At 34.0% G+C, this 16764-nt stretch overlaps 1 protein-coding gene across 1 annotated transcript in view; it reads left to right on the top strand.

The window, feature by feature from the left end:
- Positions 1–16764, top strand: part of LOC130894473 (excitatory amino acid transporter 3) — a 48271-nt gene that overhangs the window by 5574 nt on the left and 25933 nt on the right. The window contains exons 2-5 of the mRNA XM_057801336.1: positions 43–469; positions 1815–1857; positions 6198–6234; positions 6288–6480. Of these exons, the coding sequence (XP_057657319.1) occupies positions 45–469; positions 1815–1857; positions 6198–6234; positions 6288–6480 (698 nt within the window). The 5' untranslated portion in view covers positions 43–44. The remainder of the gene's footprint in view (positions 1–42; positions 470–1814; positions 1858–6197; positions 6235–6287; positions 6481–16764) is intronic.

The following is a 16764-nucleotide window of genomic DNA, read 5'->3' as shown; positions in this document are numbered from 1 at the left end:
CTTGTGGAATAAACTATTTCTTATTTAAATTTTTTGTTTCAGAAATGGGAAAAAAATTGTTTATCCGTCGAAATTTGCTCACAATCTTAACGGTAGCAGGAGTGGTAGGAGGGACTTTAACCGGCGTTATAATCAGAGCTACAACTGGCAACCATTGGAGTAAAAGGGACGTTATGTATCTAGCTTTTCCCGGGGAAATTTTCCTTCGGATGTTGAAATGTCTCATAATACCGCTTTTATCGTCGTCGGTTATACAAGCGATAGGCTCTTTAGATTTGAGTTTATCGAAAAAAATAGCCATCAGATCTATATTATATTACGCGACAACCACGGTTTTCGCTGTAGTATTAGGAATATGTTTGGTATTGACGATAAGACCCGGAGTAGGAGCCACTCCATGGACCGGAGATGCATCGGAGAAAGTTACTAGACACGTACTCACTCAGGATACTCTATTGGATCTTATTAGGTAAGTAATATACTTGATCTTATAGAGTTAAAGTGTTTTAGAGTATTTTCATGCTTATTGACGCCTATCAGAAAAGCCAGTACTTACAAGTTGTGTTGAACTATCTGTACTAAATAATTTACATGCAAAACAAAAAATACTATTTAGTTTTATGGAATGGCAGAGCCACGCGAGATTTATTTTCTCCCCGTTTACTTAAGGTTTGTTATAATATGAACAGCCAAATTTTCTGCCCTTGTTTGGGACCGTGTTCTACCAATAAATCAATATATTTTTTTGTTAAAATGTTAGGCCAAGTACCTGGATCATCTAGTGCCACTTGAGCAGAGCCCTCTTCCTCTTTGCTCTCATCTTCACATTCGGCTTCACTGGGATTGGGACTGCTTGATGATGATCTTGCAGCTTTATCACTTTCATCGGGTGTGGAATCTATTGATTTATTGTTTGTTTCACTAGTTCTGATGGATGTTGATGGTTGAGAATAATCAAACTCCGCGATTTGATTCAAACCTTTTTGTTCGGGTGAAGACTGTGAAGACTGGTGACGCCCATGCACCACAGAAGTTGCTCCTAGATGTCGCTAGTTTTCTGCGATTTCCCTGATTATATTGTTCATCATATAGAAATTGGTTGACGCTAGGGATTAATGCAGTTGTTTCTACTCATTTGCCTATTCTGCTTCATTAAATTATGCTTTGTTTCGACGTGATATTTTTCGTTTAGTTTCTATGTTTTTCCCTACGATATAAAGCATACGCATACACGCGCTCGCGAAAACCACCCTCAAAAAAAAATATCCCTGCATCAGGACCAGGATGTCTTGCTTTGCTAAAGTTATTATAACGAAAAAAATATCAATTTTTTCCGGATCTTTTATTGCTCTTTGGCCTCGACTTATTTCGCGACTAGTTATTTCACTTTTTAATGTTAGTTTTAACGCTCGAATTATCGGAAATATTTATAAAAATTTTCCTAGGTAATTCTTTTGATGTTTTTGCCACCTCTCCTGAAACTTTCTCATGTCTGTATCGAGGAATTCCTTGGGCATCTTAGTCAGCAATAAGCGTACAAACTTCTCTACCTCGACGAAGGTGTTTTTGACTTACGAAGGCTTCATTCAGTGATCCAAGTGAACGTACGGTAATCCGTCAGTCGCAGAATAAAGTACACATAAGCTTATTCATCTTTCCTCTGTAGTGAAGATTCGCGTTTAAATAGAGTCAGCAAGCGGCGACAGTCTTGCAACAGCAAGAATTTTTTCTCGAAGCTCAGCAGTTTCTCTACCCATCATTATGACGATTTTATATGAGCTATTAATGATAATGGTTTTTTCTCTATTTTTCAGGAATTTGTTTCCTCCTAATATTGTACAAGCATGCATTTCACAGGTAAGTTAACAAATATGTAAATACCAAGACTATTTTTATCATTAAAAGGATAGTTTTACTTCCAAATTCCAAAAAAATTCTACCTGGAAAACATACTCTTCTTGTGACTAACTAGAATAGAATTTTCTATCGAGAAACTTCTTCAAAGACTACTTAATTTTGTCTCTAAATGGTGGTCTAGGGATTCGAAGTTATTTCAAGCTGTAACTATGCGGAAGCCCTATTTCAAATAGTGCCGGACTGATGAAGTATTGACCACATTGTGATATCTCAGTGCGATTGCGATATATCTTACTTCAAATAGCTTCAAATTGTGTCGGACTGAAGAAGTATTTACTAAATTGCGATATCTCAGCGCAATTGCGATATATCTTACTTCAAATAGCTTCAAATAGTGTCGGACTGAAGAAGTATTTACTAAATTGCGATACCTCAGAGCAATTGCGATATATCTTACTTCAAATAGCTTCAAATAGTGTCGGACTAAAGAAGTATTTACTAAATTGCGATATCTCAGCGCAATTGCGATATATCTTACTTCAAATAGCTTCAAATAGTGTCGGACTGAAGAAGTATTTACTAAATTGTGATATCTCAGCGCAATTGCGATATATCTTACTTCAAATAGCTTCAAATAGTGTCGGACTGAAGAAGTATTTACTAAATTGCGATATCTCAGCGCAATTGCGATATATCTTACTTCAAATAGCTTCAAATAGTGTCGGACTGAAGAAGTATTTACTAAATTGCGATATCTCAGCGCAATTGCGATATATCTTACTTCAAATAGCTTCAAATAGTGTCGGACTAAAGAAGTATTTACTAAATTGCGATATCTCAGCGCAATTGCGATATATCTTACTTCAAATAGCTTCAAATAGTGTCGGACTGAAGAAGTATTTACTAAATTGCGATATCTCAACGCAATTGCGATATATCTTACTGCAAATAGCTTCAAATAGTGTCGGACTGAAGAAGTATTTACTACATTGCGATATCTTAGCGCAATTGCGATATATCTTACTGCAAATAGCTTCAAATAGTGCCGGACTGAAGAAGTATTTACTAAATTACGATACCTCAGAGCAATTGCGATATATCTTACTGCAAATAGCTTCAAATAGTGTCGGACTGAAGAAGTATTTACTACATTGCGATATCTTAGCGCAATTGCGATATATCTTACTGCAAATAGCTTCAAATAGTGCCGGACTGAAGAAGTATTTACTAAATTACGATACCTCAGAGCAATTGCGATATATCTTACTGCAAATAGCTTCAAATAGTGTCGGACTGAAGAAGTATTTACTAAATTGCGATATCTCAGCGCAATTGCGATATATCTTACTTCAAATAGCTTCAAATAGTGTCGGACTGAAGAAGTATTTACTAAATTGCGATATCTCAGCGCAATTGCGATATATCTTACTGCAAATAGCTTCAAATAGTGTCGGACTGAAGAAGTATTTACTAAATTGCGATATCTCAGCGCAATTGCGATATATCTTACTTCAAATAGCTTCAAATAGTGTCGGACTAAAGAAGTATTTACTAAATTGCGATATCTCAGCGCAATTGCGATATATCTTACTTCAAATAGCTTCAAATAGTGTCGGACTGAAGAAGTATTTACTAAATTGCGATATCTCAGCGCAATTGCGATATATCTTACTGCAAATAGCTTCAAATAGTGCCGGACTGAAGAAGTATTAACTACATTGCGATATATCAGCGCAATTGCGATATATCTTACTGCAAATAGCTTCAAATAGTGTCGGACTGAAGAAGTATTTACTAAATTGCGATATCTCAACGCAATTGCGATATATCTTACTGCAAATAGCTTCAAATAGTGTCGGACTGAAGAAGTATTTACTAAATTGCGATATCTCAGCGCAATTGCGATATATCTTACTTCAAATAGCTTCAAATAGTGCCGGACTGAAGAAGTATTAACTACATTGCGATATATCAGCGCAATTGCGATATATCTTACTGCAAATAGCTTCAAATAGTGTCGGACTGAAGAAGTATTTACTAAATTGCGATATCTCAACGCAATTGCGATATATCTTACTGCAAATAGCTTCAAATAGTGTCGGACTGAAGAAGTATTTACTAAATTGCGATATCTCAGCGCAATTGCGATATATCTTACTTCAAATAGCTTCAAATAGTGTCGGACTGAAGAAGTATTTACTAAATTGCGATATCTCAGCGCAATTGCGATATATCTTACTGCAAATAGCTTCAAATAGTGTCGGACTGAAGAAGTATTTACTAAATTGCGATATCTCAACGCAATTGCGATATATCTTACTGCAAATAGCTTCAAATAGTGTCGGACTGAAGAAGTATTTACTAAATTGCGATATCTCAGCGCAATTGCGATATATCTTACTGCAAATAGCTTCAAATAGTGCCGGACTGAAGAAGTATTTACTAAATTACGATACCTCAGAGCAATTGCGATATATCTTACTGCAAATAGCTTCAAATAGTGTCGGACTGAAGAAGTATTTACTACATTGCGATATCTTAGCGCAATTGCGATATATCTTACTTCAAATAGCTTCAAATAGTATCGAATTGATGAAGTATTTAGTACATAGCGATATCTCAGCGAAAAAAGTATATGGACCGTTTTTGTAAATAATTTTAGGATCTAAAATTTTTGCCCAATTTATTCTCTTGTGGTAAAACTTACAGTTTTCCATATAAATGGGGTCTACAGGAGCATTAAAAAAATAGTATATTAACATATAAAGCAATATAAAGAGCTTTAAAAGGCATGTTTTTAAATTATATAAAAGTACGAATAAATTGAAATTGCTGGAACCGTCGGCGATATTCTTAATGAATACTGTTTACACTACCACTACAACAACACACTGTCTGACACGCGTTTCGATAACCAAGTTATCGTCTTCAGAGACTGAAGTTTGTTTATACAAGTACGACTGCTAGACTCTCGCTTTATATATTATAAACACATTCTAGAACCTTTGATTTCTGGAAATCTCTAGTAAACAAACAAAAAGGCGTTTTTAGTTATTGTTTAAGGGAAAACAGTCACAAAGAAGGTGAGCATATCTAAGAAAAAAAAAAACAAAAAATACCCGGTACATCCGCCAACATTTAGCTTCGGTAACATATGAAAACAGAACTGGATTTACGATTTACACTACCGGTTAAAAGTTTTATCTCACCTTAAAATCAATTCATTTAATTTCAAAATGATAATTTAACAAATTTCATATTATCAAGTGAAGGTCCAAGTGGTTTGGTGTGAAATTCGTAGGTATATGAATTATTTTTGTTCTCGAAAATTCAGACTTTTAAGTTTTAAAATGGGTAAAACCAAAAATTATCGGTTGAAGCTCGTGCAGTAATTTCAAGTCTTCATAGTCTAGGCAAAAGTGATCGTATCAATTAAAAATACTTTGACGTACCGTGGATGGACTACGACGTGAAAAAATATGCATCCACCAGGAGTTGATAGAAAACGTTGAAGGCGGCCTCGAAAAACCACAATAGCTGAAGATAAACGTATTGATCAGTAAACGTCATCGATAATTTATGGCCCCAGATGTAGAAGCTCAGATCAAGGAATCTAGAGATCTACCTTTGAGTACGTCTACCGTGAAGAGGAGATTGAAGGAGATTAACCTGCAGTGCAGCATAAAAATTGGATGCATGTACAGTAGAATAGAGTTTTATGGAGTCGCGAGTCAAAGTTTAAAGTTCTGGAGTTTAAGAGAAGAAGGCTTGTGACATATCAAAGGAAGAATGGATGTTAGATGTAATCCCGACTGTAAAACATAAGGCGGAGGCCTAGTGATGATTTAAGGATGTTTTGGAGGAACGACTACTGGAGACCTGGTAAAAATTGAAGGTACTTTGAAGAAAAAAGGCTATAACGATATGAAGTTCGTTAAGGCCAGCTCCTGATTGGCGGTGAAATTTTCTTTTAGTATGGTAACGATCCCAACCATTCTTTTGGAATTGGAAAGGAAGAATATAGGAAAAAATTATCACAGTGGGGTAAAATGGACATGGAAATCAGAAAGCAGTGTCCTATTTCCACTTTTCATCTTAGGAATATCCTGAAAAGCAAATTGTTTTAGAGAATGCATAAATTGTACACGGAAACAAAAAAAAAACAAAAGGGATTTACTTCGATGAATCAAAAATTGAAATATGTCAAAATCACATTTTATTATTTGTTTTATATCACTTAAACTATAGGGTGGACAAAAACTTTTGACCGGCAGAATTTAACGTAAATGGATGAAGTACATTGTTTCATTTGGATTTTGAAATTTTTTATTGGATTTCAGTCTCAAACGTTCCTGACACTTCCCAAAAATGACACTGGTAAGTAAGATAAATTTTAAGAAACTATTGAAAATGAATACGAAATTTTTAAGTAAAGAACATGGGACACGAATACTGGAGATTCGAAGAACGTTATGAACCCACAACGAACGTTTTGGGTTTGGTTGTTTTTTCGATCACTTTCGGAATTGCTCTAGGTAAAATGGGCGATAGAGCGAAAATTTTGTTGGACTTCTTCAGCGTACTCAGCGAGACTATGATGACAATTACTAGTTGGGTAATTTGGTAAGATGTATAGATATGAAACTGTATTATTTTTGCTTGTTTCTTGGAATTGAAATTTCTAACTTTTGTTCTTAATACCAGGGCTTTTAACCACTCCAAACATTTTTCTATTGTTCTGTACAACTAAAGGTTATGAGAGACTAATGAAAATCGTATTTTCGGGGCGAAATTCATCGGGAAGAGACTCTTGGAATTGAAATTTCTAACTTTTGTTTTTATACCGGTGCTTTTAACCACTCCAAACATTTTTCTATTGTTCTGTACAACTAAAGGTTATGAAAGACTAATGAAAATCGTATTTTCGGGGCGAAATTCATCGGGAAGAGACTCTTGGAATTGAAATTTCTAACTTTTGTTGTTAATACCGGTGCTTTTAACCACTCCAAACATTTTTCTATTGTTCTGTACAACTAAAGGTTATGAAAGACTAATGAAAATCGTATTTTCGGGGCGAAATTCATCGGGAAGAGACTCTTGGAATTGAAATTTCTAACTTTTGTTGTTAATACCGGTGCTTTTAACCACTCCAAACATTTTTCTATTGTTCTGTACAACTAAAGGTTATGAAAGACTAATGGAAATCGTATTTTCGGAGCGAAATTCATCGGGAAGAGACTCTTGGAATTGAAATTTCTAACTTTTGTTGTTAATACCGGTGCTTTTAACCACTCCAAACATTTTTCTATTGTTCTGTACAACTAAAGGTTATGAAAGACTAATGAAAATCGTATTTTCGGGGCGAAATTCATCGGGAAGAGACTCTTGGAATTGAAATTTCTAACTTTTGTTTTTAATACCGGTGCTTTTAACCACTCCAAACATTTTTCTATTGTTCTGTACAACTAAAGGTTATGAGAGACTAATGAAAATCGTATTTTCGGGGCGAAATTCATCGGGAAGAGACTCTTGGAATTGAAATTTCTAACTTTTGTTCTTAATACCGGTGCTTTTAACCACTCCAAACATTTTTCTATTGTTCTGTACAACTAAAGGTTATGAAAGACTAATGAAAATCGTATTTTCGGGGCGAAATTCATCGGGAAGAGACTCTTGGAATTGAAATTTCTAACTTTTGTTTTTAATACCGGTGCTTTTAACCACTCCAAACATTTTTCTATTGTTCTGTACAACTAAAGGTTATGAAAGACTAATGAAAATCGTATTTTCGGGGCGAAATTCATCGGGAAGAGACTCTTGGAATTGAAATTTCTAACTTTTGTTGTTAATACCGGTGCTTTTAACCACTCCAAACATTTTTCTATTGTTCTGTACAACTAAAGGTTATGAAAGACTAATGAAAATCGTATTTTCGGGGCGAAATTCATCGGGAAGAGATTCTTTGAATTGAAATTTCTAACTTTTGTTCTTAATACCGGTGCTTTTAACCACTCCAAACATTTTTCTATTGTTCTGTACAACTAAAGGTTATGAAAGACTAATGAAAATCGTATTTTCGGAGCGAAATTCATCGGGAAGAGATTCTTTGAATTGAAATTTCTAACTTTTGTTCTTAATACCGGTGCTTTTAACCACTCCAAACATTTTTCTATTGTTCTGTACAACTAAAGGTTATGAAAGACTAATGAAAATCGTATTTTCGGAGCGAAATTCATCGGGAAGAGACTCTTGGAATTGAAATTTCTAACTTTTGTTTTGAATACCGGTGCTTTTAACCACTCCAAACATTTTTCTATTGTTCTGTACAACTAAAGGTTATGAAAGACTAATGGAAATCGTATTTTCGGAGCGAAATTCATCGGGAAGAGACTCTTGGAATTGAAATTTCTAACTTTTGTTGTTAATACCGGTGCTTTTAACCACTCCAAACATTTTTCTATTGTTCTGTACAACTAAAGGTTATGAAAGACTAATGAAAATCGTATTTTCGGGGCGAAATTCATCGGGAAGAGACTCTTGGAATTGAAATTTCTAACTTTTGTTGTTAATACCGGTGCTTTTAACCACTCCAAACATTTTTCTATTGTTCTGTACAACTAAAGGTTATGAAAGACTAATGAAAATCGTATTTTCGGGGCGAAATTCATCGGGAAGAGATTCTTTGAATTGAAATTTCTAACTTTTGTTTTTAATACCGGTGCTTTTAACCACTCCAAACATTTTTCTATTGTTCTGTACAACTAAAGGTTATGAAAGACTAATGAAAATCGTATTTTCGGAGCGAAATTCATCGGGAAGAGACTCTTGGAATTGAAATTTCTAACTTTTGTTTTGAATACCGGTGCTTTTAACCACTCCAAACATTTTTCTATTGTTCTGTACAACTAAAGGTTATGAAAGACTAATGAAAATCGTATTTTCGGGGCGAAATTCATCGGGAAGAGATTCTTTGAATTGAAATTTCTAACTTTTGTTCTTAATACCGGTGCTTTTAACCACTCCAAACATTTTTCTATTGTTCTGTACAACTAAAGGTTATGAAAGACTAATGAAAATCGTATTTTCGGGGCGAAATTCATCGGGAAGAGACTCTTGGAATTGAAATTTCTAACTTTTGTTCTTAATACCGGTGCTTTTAACCACTCCAAACATTTTTCTATTGTTCTGTACAACTAAAGGTTATGAAAGACTAATGAAAATCGTATTTTCGGGCGAAATTCATCGGGAAGAGACTCTTGGAATTGAAATTTCTAACTTTTGTTCTTAATACCAGGGCTTTTAACCACTCCAAACATTTTTCTATTGTTCTGTACAACTAAAGGTTATGAAAGACTAATGAAAATCGTATTTTCGGGGCGAAATTCATCGGGAAGAGACTCTTGGAATTGAAATTTCTAACTTTTGTTTTTAATACCGGTGCTTTTAACCACTCCAAACATTTTTCTATTGTTCTGTACAACTAAAGGTTATGAAAGACTAATGAAAATCGTATTTTCGGGGCGAAATTCATCGGGAAGAGACTCTTGGAATTGAAATTTCTAACTTTTGTTCTTAATACCGGTGCTTTTAACCACTCCAAACATTTTTCTATTGTTCTGTACAACTAAAGGTTATGAAAGACTAATGAAAATCGTATTTTCGGGGCGAAATTCATCGGGAAGAGACTCTTGGAATTGAAATTTCTAACTTTTGTTCTTAATACCAGGGCTTTTAACCACTCCAAACATTTTTCTATTGTTCTGTACAACTAAAGGTTATGAAAGACTAATGAAAATCGTATTTTCGGGGCGAAATTCATCGGGAAGAGACTCTTGGAATTGAAATTTCTAACTTTTGTTTTTAATACCGGTGCTTTTAACCACTCCAAACATTTTTCTATTGTTCTGTACAACTAAAGGTTATGAAAGACTAATGAAAATCGTATTTTCGGGGCGAAATTCATCGGGAAGAGACTCTTGGAATTGAAATTTCTAACTTTTGTTCTTAATACCAGGGCTTTTAACCACTCCAAACATTTTTCTATTGTTCTGTACAACTAAAGGTTATGAAAGACTAATGAAAATCGTATTTTCGGGGCGAAATTCATCGGGAAGAGACTCTTGGAATTGAAATTTCTAACTTTTGTTCTTAATACCAGGGCTTTTAACCACTCCAAACATTTTTCTATTGTTCTGTACAACTAAAGGTTATGAAAGACTAATGAAAATCGTATTTTCGGGGCGAAATTCATCGGGAAGAGACTCTTGGAATTGAAATTTCTAACTTTTGTTTTTAATACCGGTGCTTTTAACCACTCCAAACATTTTTCTATTGTTCTGTACAACTAAAGGTTATGAAAGACTAATGAAAATCGTATTTTCGGGGCGAAATTCATCGGGAAGAGACTCTTGGAATTGAAATTTCTAAATTTTGTTTTTAATACCGGTGCTTTTAACCACTCCAAACATTTTTCTATTGTTCTGTACAACTAAAGGTTATGAAAGACTAATGAAAATCGTATTTTCGGGGCGAAATTCATCGGGAAGAGACTCTTGGAATTGAAATTTCTAACTTTTGTTTCTAATACCGGTGCTTTTAACCACTCCAAACATTTTTCTATTGTTCTGTACAACTAAAGGTTATGAAAGACTAATGAAAATCGTATTTTCGGGGCGAAATTCATCGGGAAGAGACTCTTGGAATTGAAATTTCTAACTTTTTTTCTTAATACCAGGGCTTTTAACCACTCCAAACATTTTTCTATTGTTCTGTACAACTAAAGGTTATGAAAGACTAATGAAAATCGTATTTTCGGGGCGAAATTCATCGGGAAGAGACTCTTGGAATTGAAATTTCTAACTTTTGTTTTTAATACCGGTGCTTTTAACCACTCCAAACATTTTTCTATTGTTCTGTACAACTAAAGGTTATGAAAGACTAATGAAAATCGTATTTTCGGGGCGAAATTCATCGGGAAGAGACTCTTGGAATTGAAATTTCTAAATTTTGTTTTTAATACCGGTGCTTTTAACCACTCCAAACATTTTTCTATTGTTCTGTACAACTAAAGGTTATGAAAGACTAATGAAAATCGTATTTTCGGGGCGAAATTCATCGGGAAGAGACTCTTGGAATTGAAATTTCTAACTTTTGTTTCTAATACCGGTGCTTTTAACCACTCCAAACATTTTTCTATTGTTCTGTACAACTAAAGGTTATGAAAGACTAATGAAAATCGTATTTTCGGGGCGAAATTCATCGGGAAGAGACTCTTGGAATTGAAATTTCTAACTTTTTTTCTTAATACCAGGGCTTTTAACCACTCCAAACATTTTTCTATTGTTCTGTACAACTAAAGGTTATGAAAGACTAATGAACATCGTATTTTCGGGGCGAAATTCATCGGGAAGAGACTCTTGGAATTGAAATTTCTAATTTTTTTTCTTAATACCAGGGCTTTTAACCACTCCAAACATTTTTCTATTGTTCTGTACAACTAAAGGTTATGAAAGACTAATGAAAATCGTATTTTCGGGGCGAAATTCATCGGGAAGAGACTCTTGGAATTGAAATTTCTAACTTTTGTTTTTAATACCGGTGCTTTTAACCACTCCAAACATTTTTCTATTGTTCTGTACAACTAAAGGTTATGAAAGACTAATGAAAATCGTATTTTCGGGGCGAAATTCATCGGGAAGAGACTCTTGGAATTGAAATTCCTAACTTTTGTTTTTAATACCGTTGCTTTTAACCACTCCAAACATTTTTCTATTGTTCTGTACAACTAAAGGTTATGAAAGACTAATGAAAATCGTATTTTCGGGCGAAATTCATCGGGAAGAGACTCTTGGAATTGAAATTTCTAACTTTTGTTTTTAATACCGGTGCTTTTAACCACTCCAAACATTTTTCTATTGTTCTGTACAACTAAAGGTTATGAAAGACTAATGAACATCGTATTTTCGGGGCGAAATTCATCGGGAAGAGACTCTTGGAATTGAAATTTCTAACTTTTATTCTTAATACCAGGGCTTTTAACCACTCCAAACATTTTTCTATTGTTCTGTACAACTAAAGGTTATGAAAGACTAATGAACATCGTTTTTTCGGGGCGAAATTCATCGGGAAGAGACTCTTGGAATTGAAATTTCTAACTTTTTTTCTTAATACCAGGGCTTTTAACCACTCCAAACATTTTTCTATTGTTCTGTACAACTAAAGGTTATGAAAGACTAATGAACATCGTATTTTCGGGGCGAAATTCATCGGGAAGAGACTCTTGGAATTGAAATTTCTAACTTTTTTTCTTAATACCAGGGCTTTTAACCACTCCAAACATTTTTCTATTGTTCTGTACAACTAAAGGTTATGAAAGACTAATGAACATCGTATTTTCGGGGCGAAATTCATCGGGAAGAGACTCTTGGAATTGAAATTTCTAACTTTTTTTCTTAATACCAGGGCTTTTAACCACTCCAAACATTTTTCTATTGTTCTGTACAACTAAAGGTTATGAAAGACTAATGAAAATCGTATTTTCGGGCGAAATTCATCGGGAAGAGACTCTTGGAATTGAAATTTCTAACTTTTTTTCTTAATACCAGGGCTTTTAACCACTCCAAACATTTTTCTATTGTTCTGTACAACTAAAGGTTATGAAAGACTAATGAACATCGTTTTTTCGGGGCGAAATTCATCGGGAAGAGACTCTTGGAATTGAAATTTCTAACTTTTTTTCTTAATACCAGGGCTTTTAACCACTCCAAACATTTTTCTATTGTTCTGTACAACTAAAGGTTATGAAAGACTAATGAACATCGTATTTTCGGGGCGAAATTCATCGGGAAGAGACTCTTGGAATTGAAATTTCTAACTTTTTTTCTTAATACCAGGGCTTTTAACCACTCCAAACATTTTTCTATTGTTCTGTACAACTAAAGGTTATGAAAGACTAATGAAAATCGTATTTTCGGGGCGAAATTCATCGGGAAGAGACTCTTGGAATTGAAATTTCTAACTTTTGTTTTTAATACCGGTGCTTTTAACCACTCCAAACATTTTTCTATTGTTCTGTACAACTAAAGGTTATGAAAGACTAATGAAAATCGTATTTTCGGGGCGAAATTCATCGGGAAGAGACTCTTGGAATTGAAATTTCTAACTTTTTTTCTTAATACCAGGGCTTTTAACCACTCCAAACATTTTTCTATTGTTCTGTACAACTAAAGGTTATGAAAGACTAATGAAAATCGTATTTTCGGGGCGAAATTCATCGGGAAGAGACTCTTGGAATTGAAATTTCTAACTTTTGTTTTTAATACCGGTGCTTTTAACCACTCCAAACATTTTTCTATTGTTCTGTACAACTAAAGGCTATAAAAGACTAATGAAAATCGTATTTTCGTGGCGTAATTTATCAGGAAGAGACTCTTGGAATTGAAATTTCTAACTTTTTTTCTTAATACCAGGGCTTTTAACCACTCCAAATATTTTTCTATTGTTCTGTACAACTAAAGGTTATGAAAGACTAATGAAAATCGTATTTTCGGGGCGAAATTCATCGGGAAGAGACTCTTGGAATTGAAATTCCTAACTTTTGTTTTTAATACCGTTGCTTTTAACCACTCCAAACATTTTTCTATTGTTCTGTACAACTAAAGGTTATGAAAGACTAATGAAAATCGTATTTTCGGGCGAAATTCATCGGGAAGAGACTCTTGGAATTGAAATTTCTAACTTTTGTTTTTAATACCGGTGCTTTTAACCACTCCAAACATTTTTCTATTGTTCTGTACAACTAAAGGTTATGAAAGACTAATGAAAATCGTATTTTCGGGTCGAAATTCATCGGGAAGAGACTCTTGGAATTGAAATTTCTAACTTTTTTTCTTAATACCAGGGCTTTTAACCACTCCAAACATTTTTCTATTGTTCTGTACAACTAAAGGTTATGAAAGACTAATGAACATCGTTTTTTCGGGGCGAAATTCATCGGGAAGAGACTCTTGGAATTGAAATTTCTAACTTTTTTTCTTAATACCAGGGCTTTTAACCACTCCAAACATTTTTCTATTGTTCTGTACAACTAAAGGTTATGAAAGACTAATGAACATCGTATTTTCGGGGCGAAATTCATCGGGAAGAGACTCTTGGAATTGAAATTTCTAACTTTTTTTCTTAATACCAGGGCTTTTAACCACTCCAAACATTTTTCTATTGTTCTGTACAACTAAAGGTTATGAAAGACTAATGAACATCGTATTTTCGGGGCGAAATTCATCGGGAAGAGACTCTTGGAATTGAAATTTCTAACTTTTTTTCTTAATACCAGGGCTTTTAACCACTCCAAACATTTTTCTATTGTTCTGTACAACTAAAGGTTATGAAAGACTAATGAAAATCGTATTTTCGGGCGAAATTTATCGGGAAGAGACTCTTGGAATTGAAATTTCTAACTTTTTTTTTAATACCGGTGCTTTTAACCACTCCAAACATTTTTCTATTGTTCTGTACAACTAAAGGTTATGAAAGACTAATGAAAATCGTATTTTCGGGTCGAAATTCATCGGGAAGAGACTCTTGGAATTGAAATTTCTAACTTTTTTTCTTAATACCAGGGCTTTTAACCACTCCAAACATTTTTCTATTGTTCTGTACAACTAAAGGTTATGAAAGACTAATGAACATCGTATTTTCGGGGCGAAATTCATCGGGAAGAGACTCTTGGAATTGAAATTTCTAACTTTTTTTCTTAATACCAGGGCTTTTAACCACTCCAAACATTTTTCTATTGTTCTGTACAACTAAAGGTTATGAAAGACTAATGAACATCGTATTTTCGGGGCGAAATTCATCGGGAAGAGACTCTTGGAATTGAAATTTCTAACTTTTTTTCTTAATACCAGGGCTTTTAACCACTCCAAACATTTTTCTATTGTTCTGTACAACTAAAGGTTATGAAAGACTAATGAACATCGTATTTTCGGGGCGAAATTCATCGGGAAGAGACTCTTGGAATTGACATTTCTAAATTTTTTCTTAATACCAGGGCTTTTAACCACTCCAAACATTTTTCTATTGTTCTGTACAACTAAAGGTTATGAAAGACTAATGAAAATCGTATTTTTGTGGCGTAATTTATCAGGAAGAGACTCTTGGAATTGAAATTTCTAACTTTTGTTTTTAATACCGGTGCTTTTAACCACTCCAAACATTTTTCTATTGTTCTGTACAACTAAAGGTTATGAAAGACTAATGAAAATCGTATTTTCGTGGCGTAATTTATCAGGAAGAGACTCTTGGAATTGAAATTTCTAACTTTTGTTTTTAATACCGGTGCTTTTAACCACTCCAAACATTTTTCTATTGTTCTGTACAACTAAAGGTTATGAAAGACTAATGAAAATCGTATTTTCGTGGCGTAATTTATCAGGAAGAGACTCTTGGAATTGAAATTTCTAACTTTTGTTTTTAATACCGGTGCTTTTAACCACTCCAAACATTTTTCTATTGTTCTGTACAACTAAAGGTTATGAAAGACTAATGAAAATCGTATTTTCGGGGCGAAATTCATCGGGAAGAGACTCTTGGAATTGAAATTTCTAACTTTTTTTCTTAATACCAGGGCTTTTAACCACTCCAAACATTTTTCTATTGTTCTGTACAACTAAAGGTTATGAAAGACTAATGAAAATCGTATTTTCGTGGCGTAATTTATCAGGAAGAGACTCTTGGAATTGAAATTTCTAACTTTTTTTCTTAATACCAGGGCTTTTAACCACTCCAAACATTTTTCTATTGTTCTGTACAACTAAAGGTTATGAAAGACTAATGAAAATCGTATTTTCGTGGCGTAATTTATCAGGAAGAGACTCTTGGAATTGAAATTTCTAACTTTTTTTCTTAATACCAGGGCTTTTAACCACTCCAAACATTTTTCTATTGTTCTGTACAACTAAAGGTTATGAAAGACTAATGAAAATCGTATTTTCGGGGCGAAATTCATCGGGAAGAGACTCTTGGAATTGAAATTTCTAACTTTTTTTCTTAATACCAGGGCTTTTAACCACTCCAAACATTTTTCTATTGTTCTGTACAACTAAAGGTTATGAAAGACTAATGAAAATCGTATTTTCGGGGCGAAATTCATCGGGAAGAGACTCTTGGAATTGAAATTTCTAACTTTTTTTCTTAATACCAGGGCTTTTAACCACTCCAAACATTTTTCTATTGTTCTGTACAACTAAAGGTTATGAAAGACTAATGAAAATCGTATTTTCGGGGCGAAATTTATCAGGAAGAGACTCTTGGAATTGAAATTTCTAACTTTTGTTCTTAATACCAGGGCTTTTAACCACTCCAAACATTTTTCTATTGTTCTGTACAACTAAAGGTTATGAAAGACTAATGAAAATCGTATTTTTGTGGCGTAATTTATCAGGAAGAGACTCTTGGAATTGAAATTTCTAACTTTTGTTCTTAATACCAGGGCTTTTAACCACTCCAAACATTTTTCTATTGTTCTGTACAACTAAAGGTTATGAAAGACTAATGAAAATCGTATTTTCGTGGCGTAATTTATCAGGAAGAGACTCTTGGAATTGAAATTTCTAACTTTTGTTTTTAATACCGGTGCTTTTAACCACTCCAAACATTTTTCTATTGTTCTGTACAACTAAAGGTTATGAAAGACTAATGAAAATCGTATTTTCGGGGCGAAATTCATCGGGAAGAGACTCTTGGAATTGAAATTTCTAACTTTTTTTCTTAATACCAGGGCTTTTAACCACTCCAAACATTTTTCTATTGTTCTGTACAACTAAAGGTTATGAAAGACTAATGAAAATCGTATTTTCGTGGCGTAATTTATCAGGAAGAGACTCTTGGAATTGAAATTTCTAACTTTTG

This window comes from Diorhabda carinulata, chromosome 5, assembly GCF_026250575.1.
Source record: "Diorhabda carinulata isolate Delta chromosome 5, icDioCari1.1, whole genome shotgun sequence".
NCBI classification, from domain to species: Eukaryota; Metazoa; Arthropoda; class Insecta; order Coleoptera; family Chrysomelidae; genus Diorhabda; species Diorhabda carinulata.
This window is presented reverse-complemented; position numbering and strand designations above follow the sequence as displayed.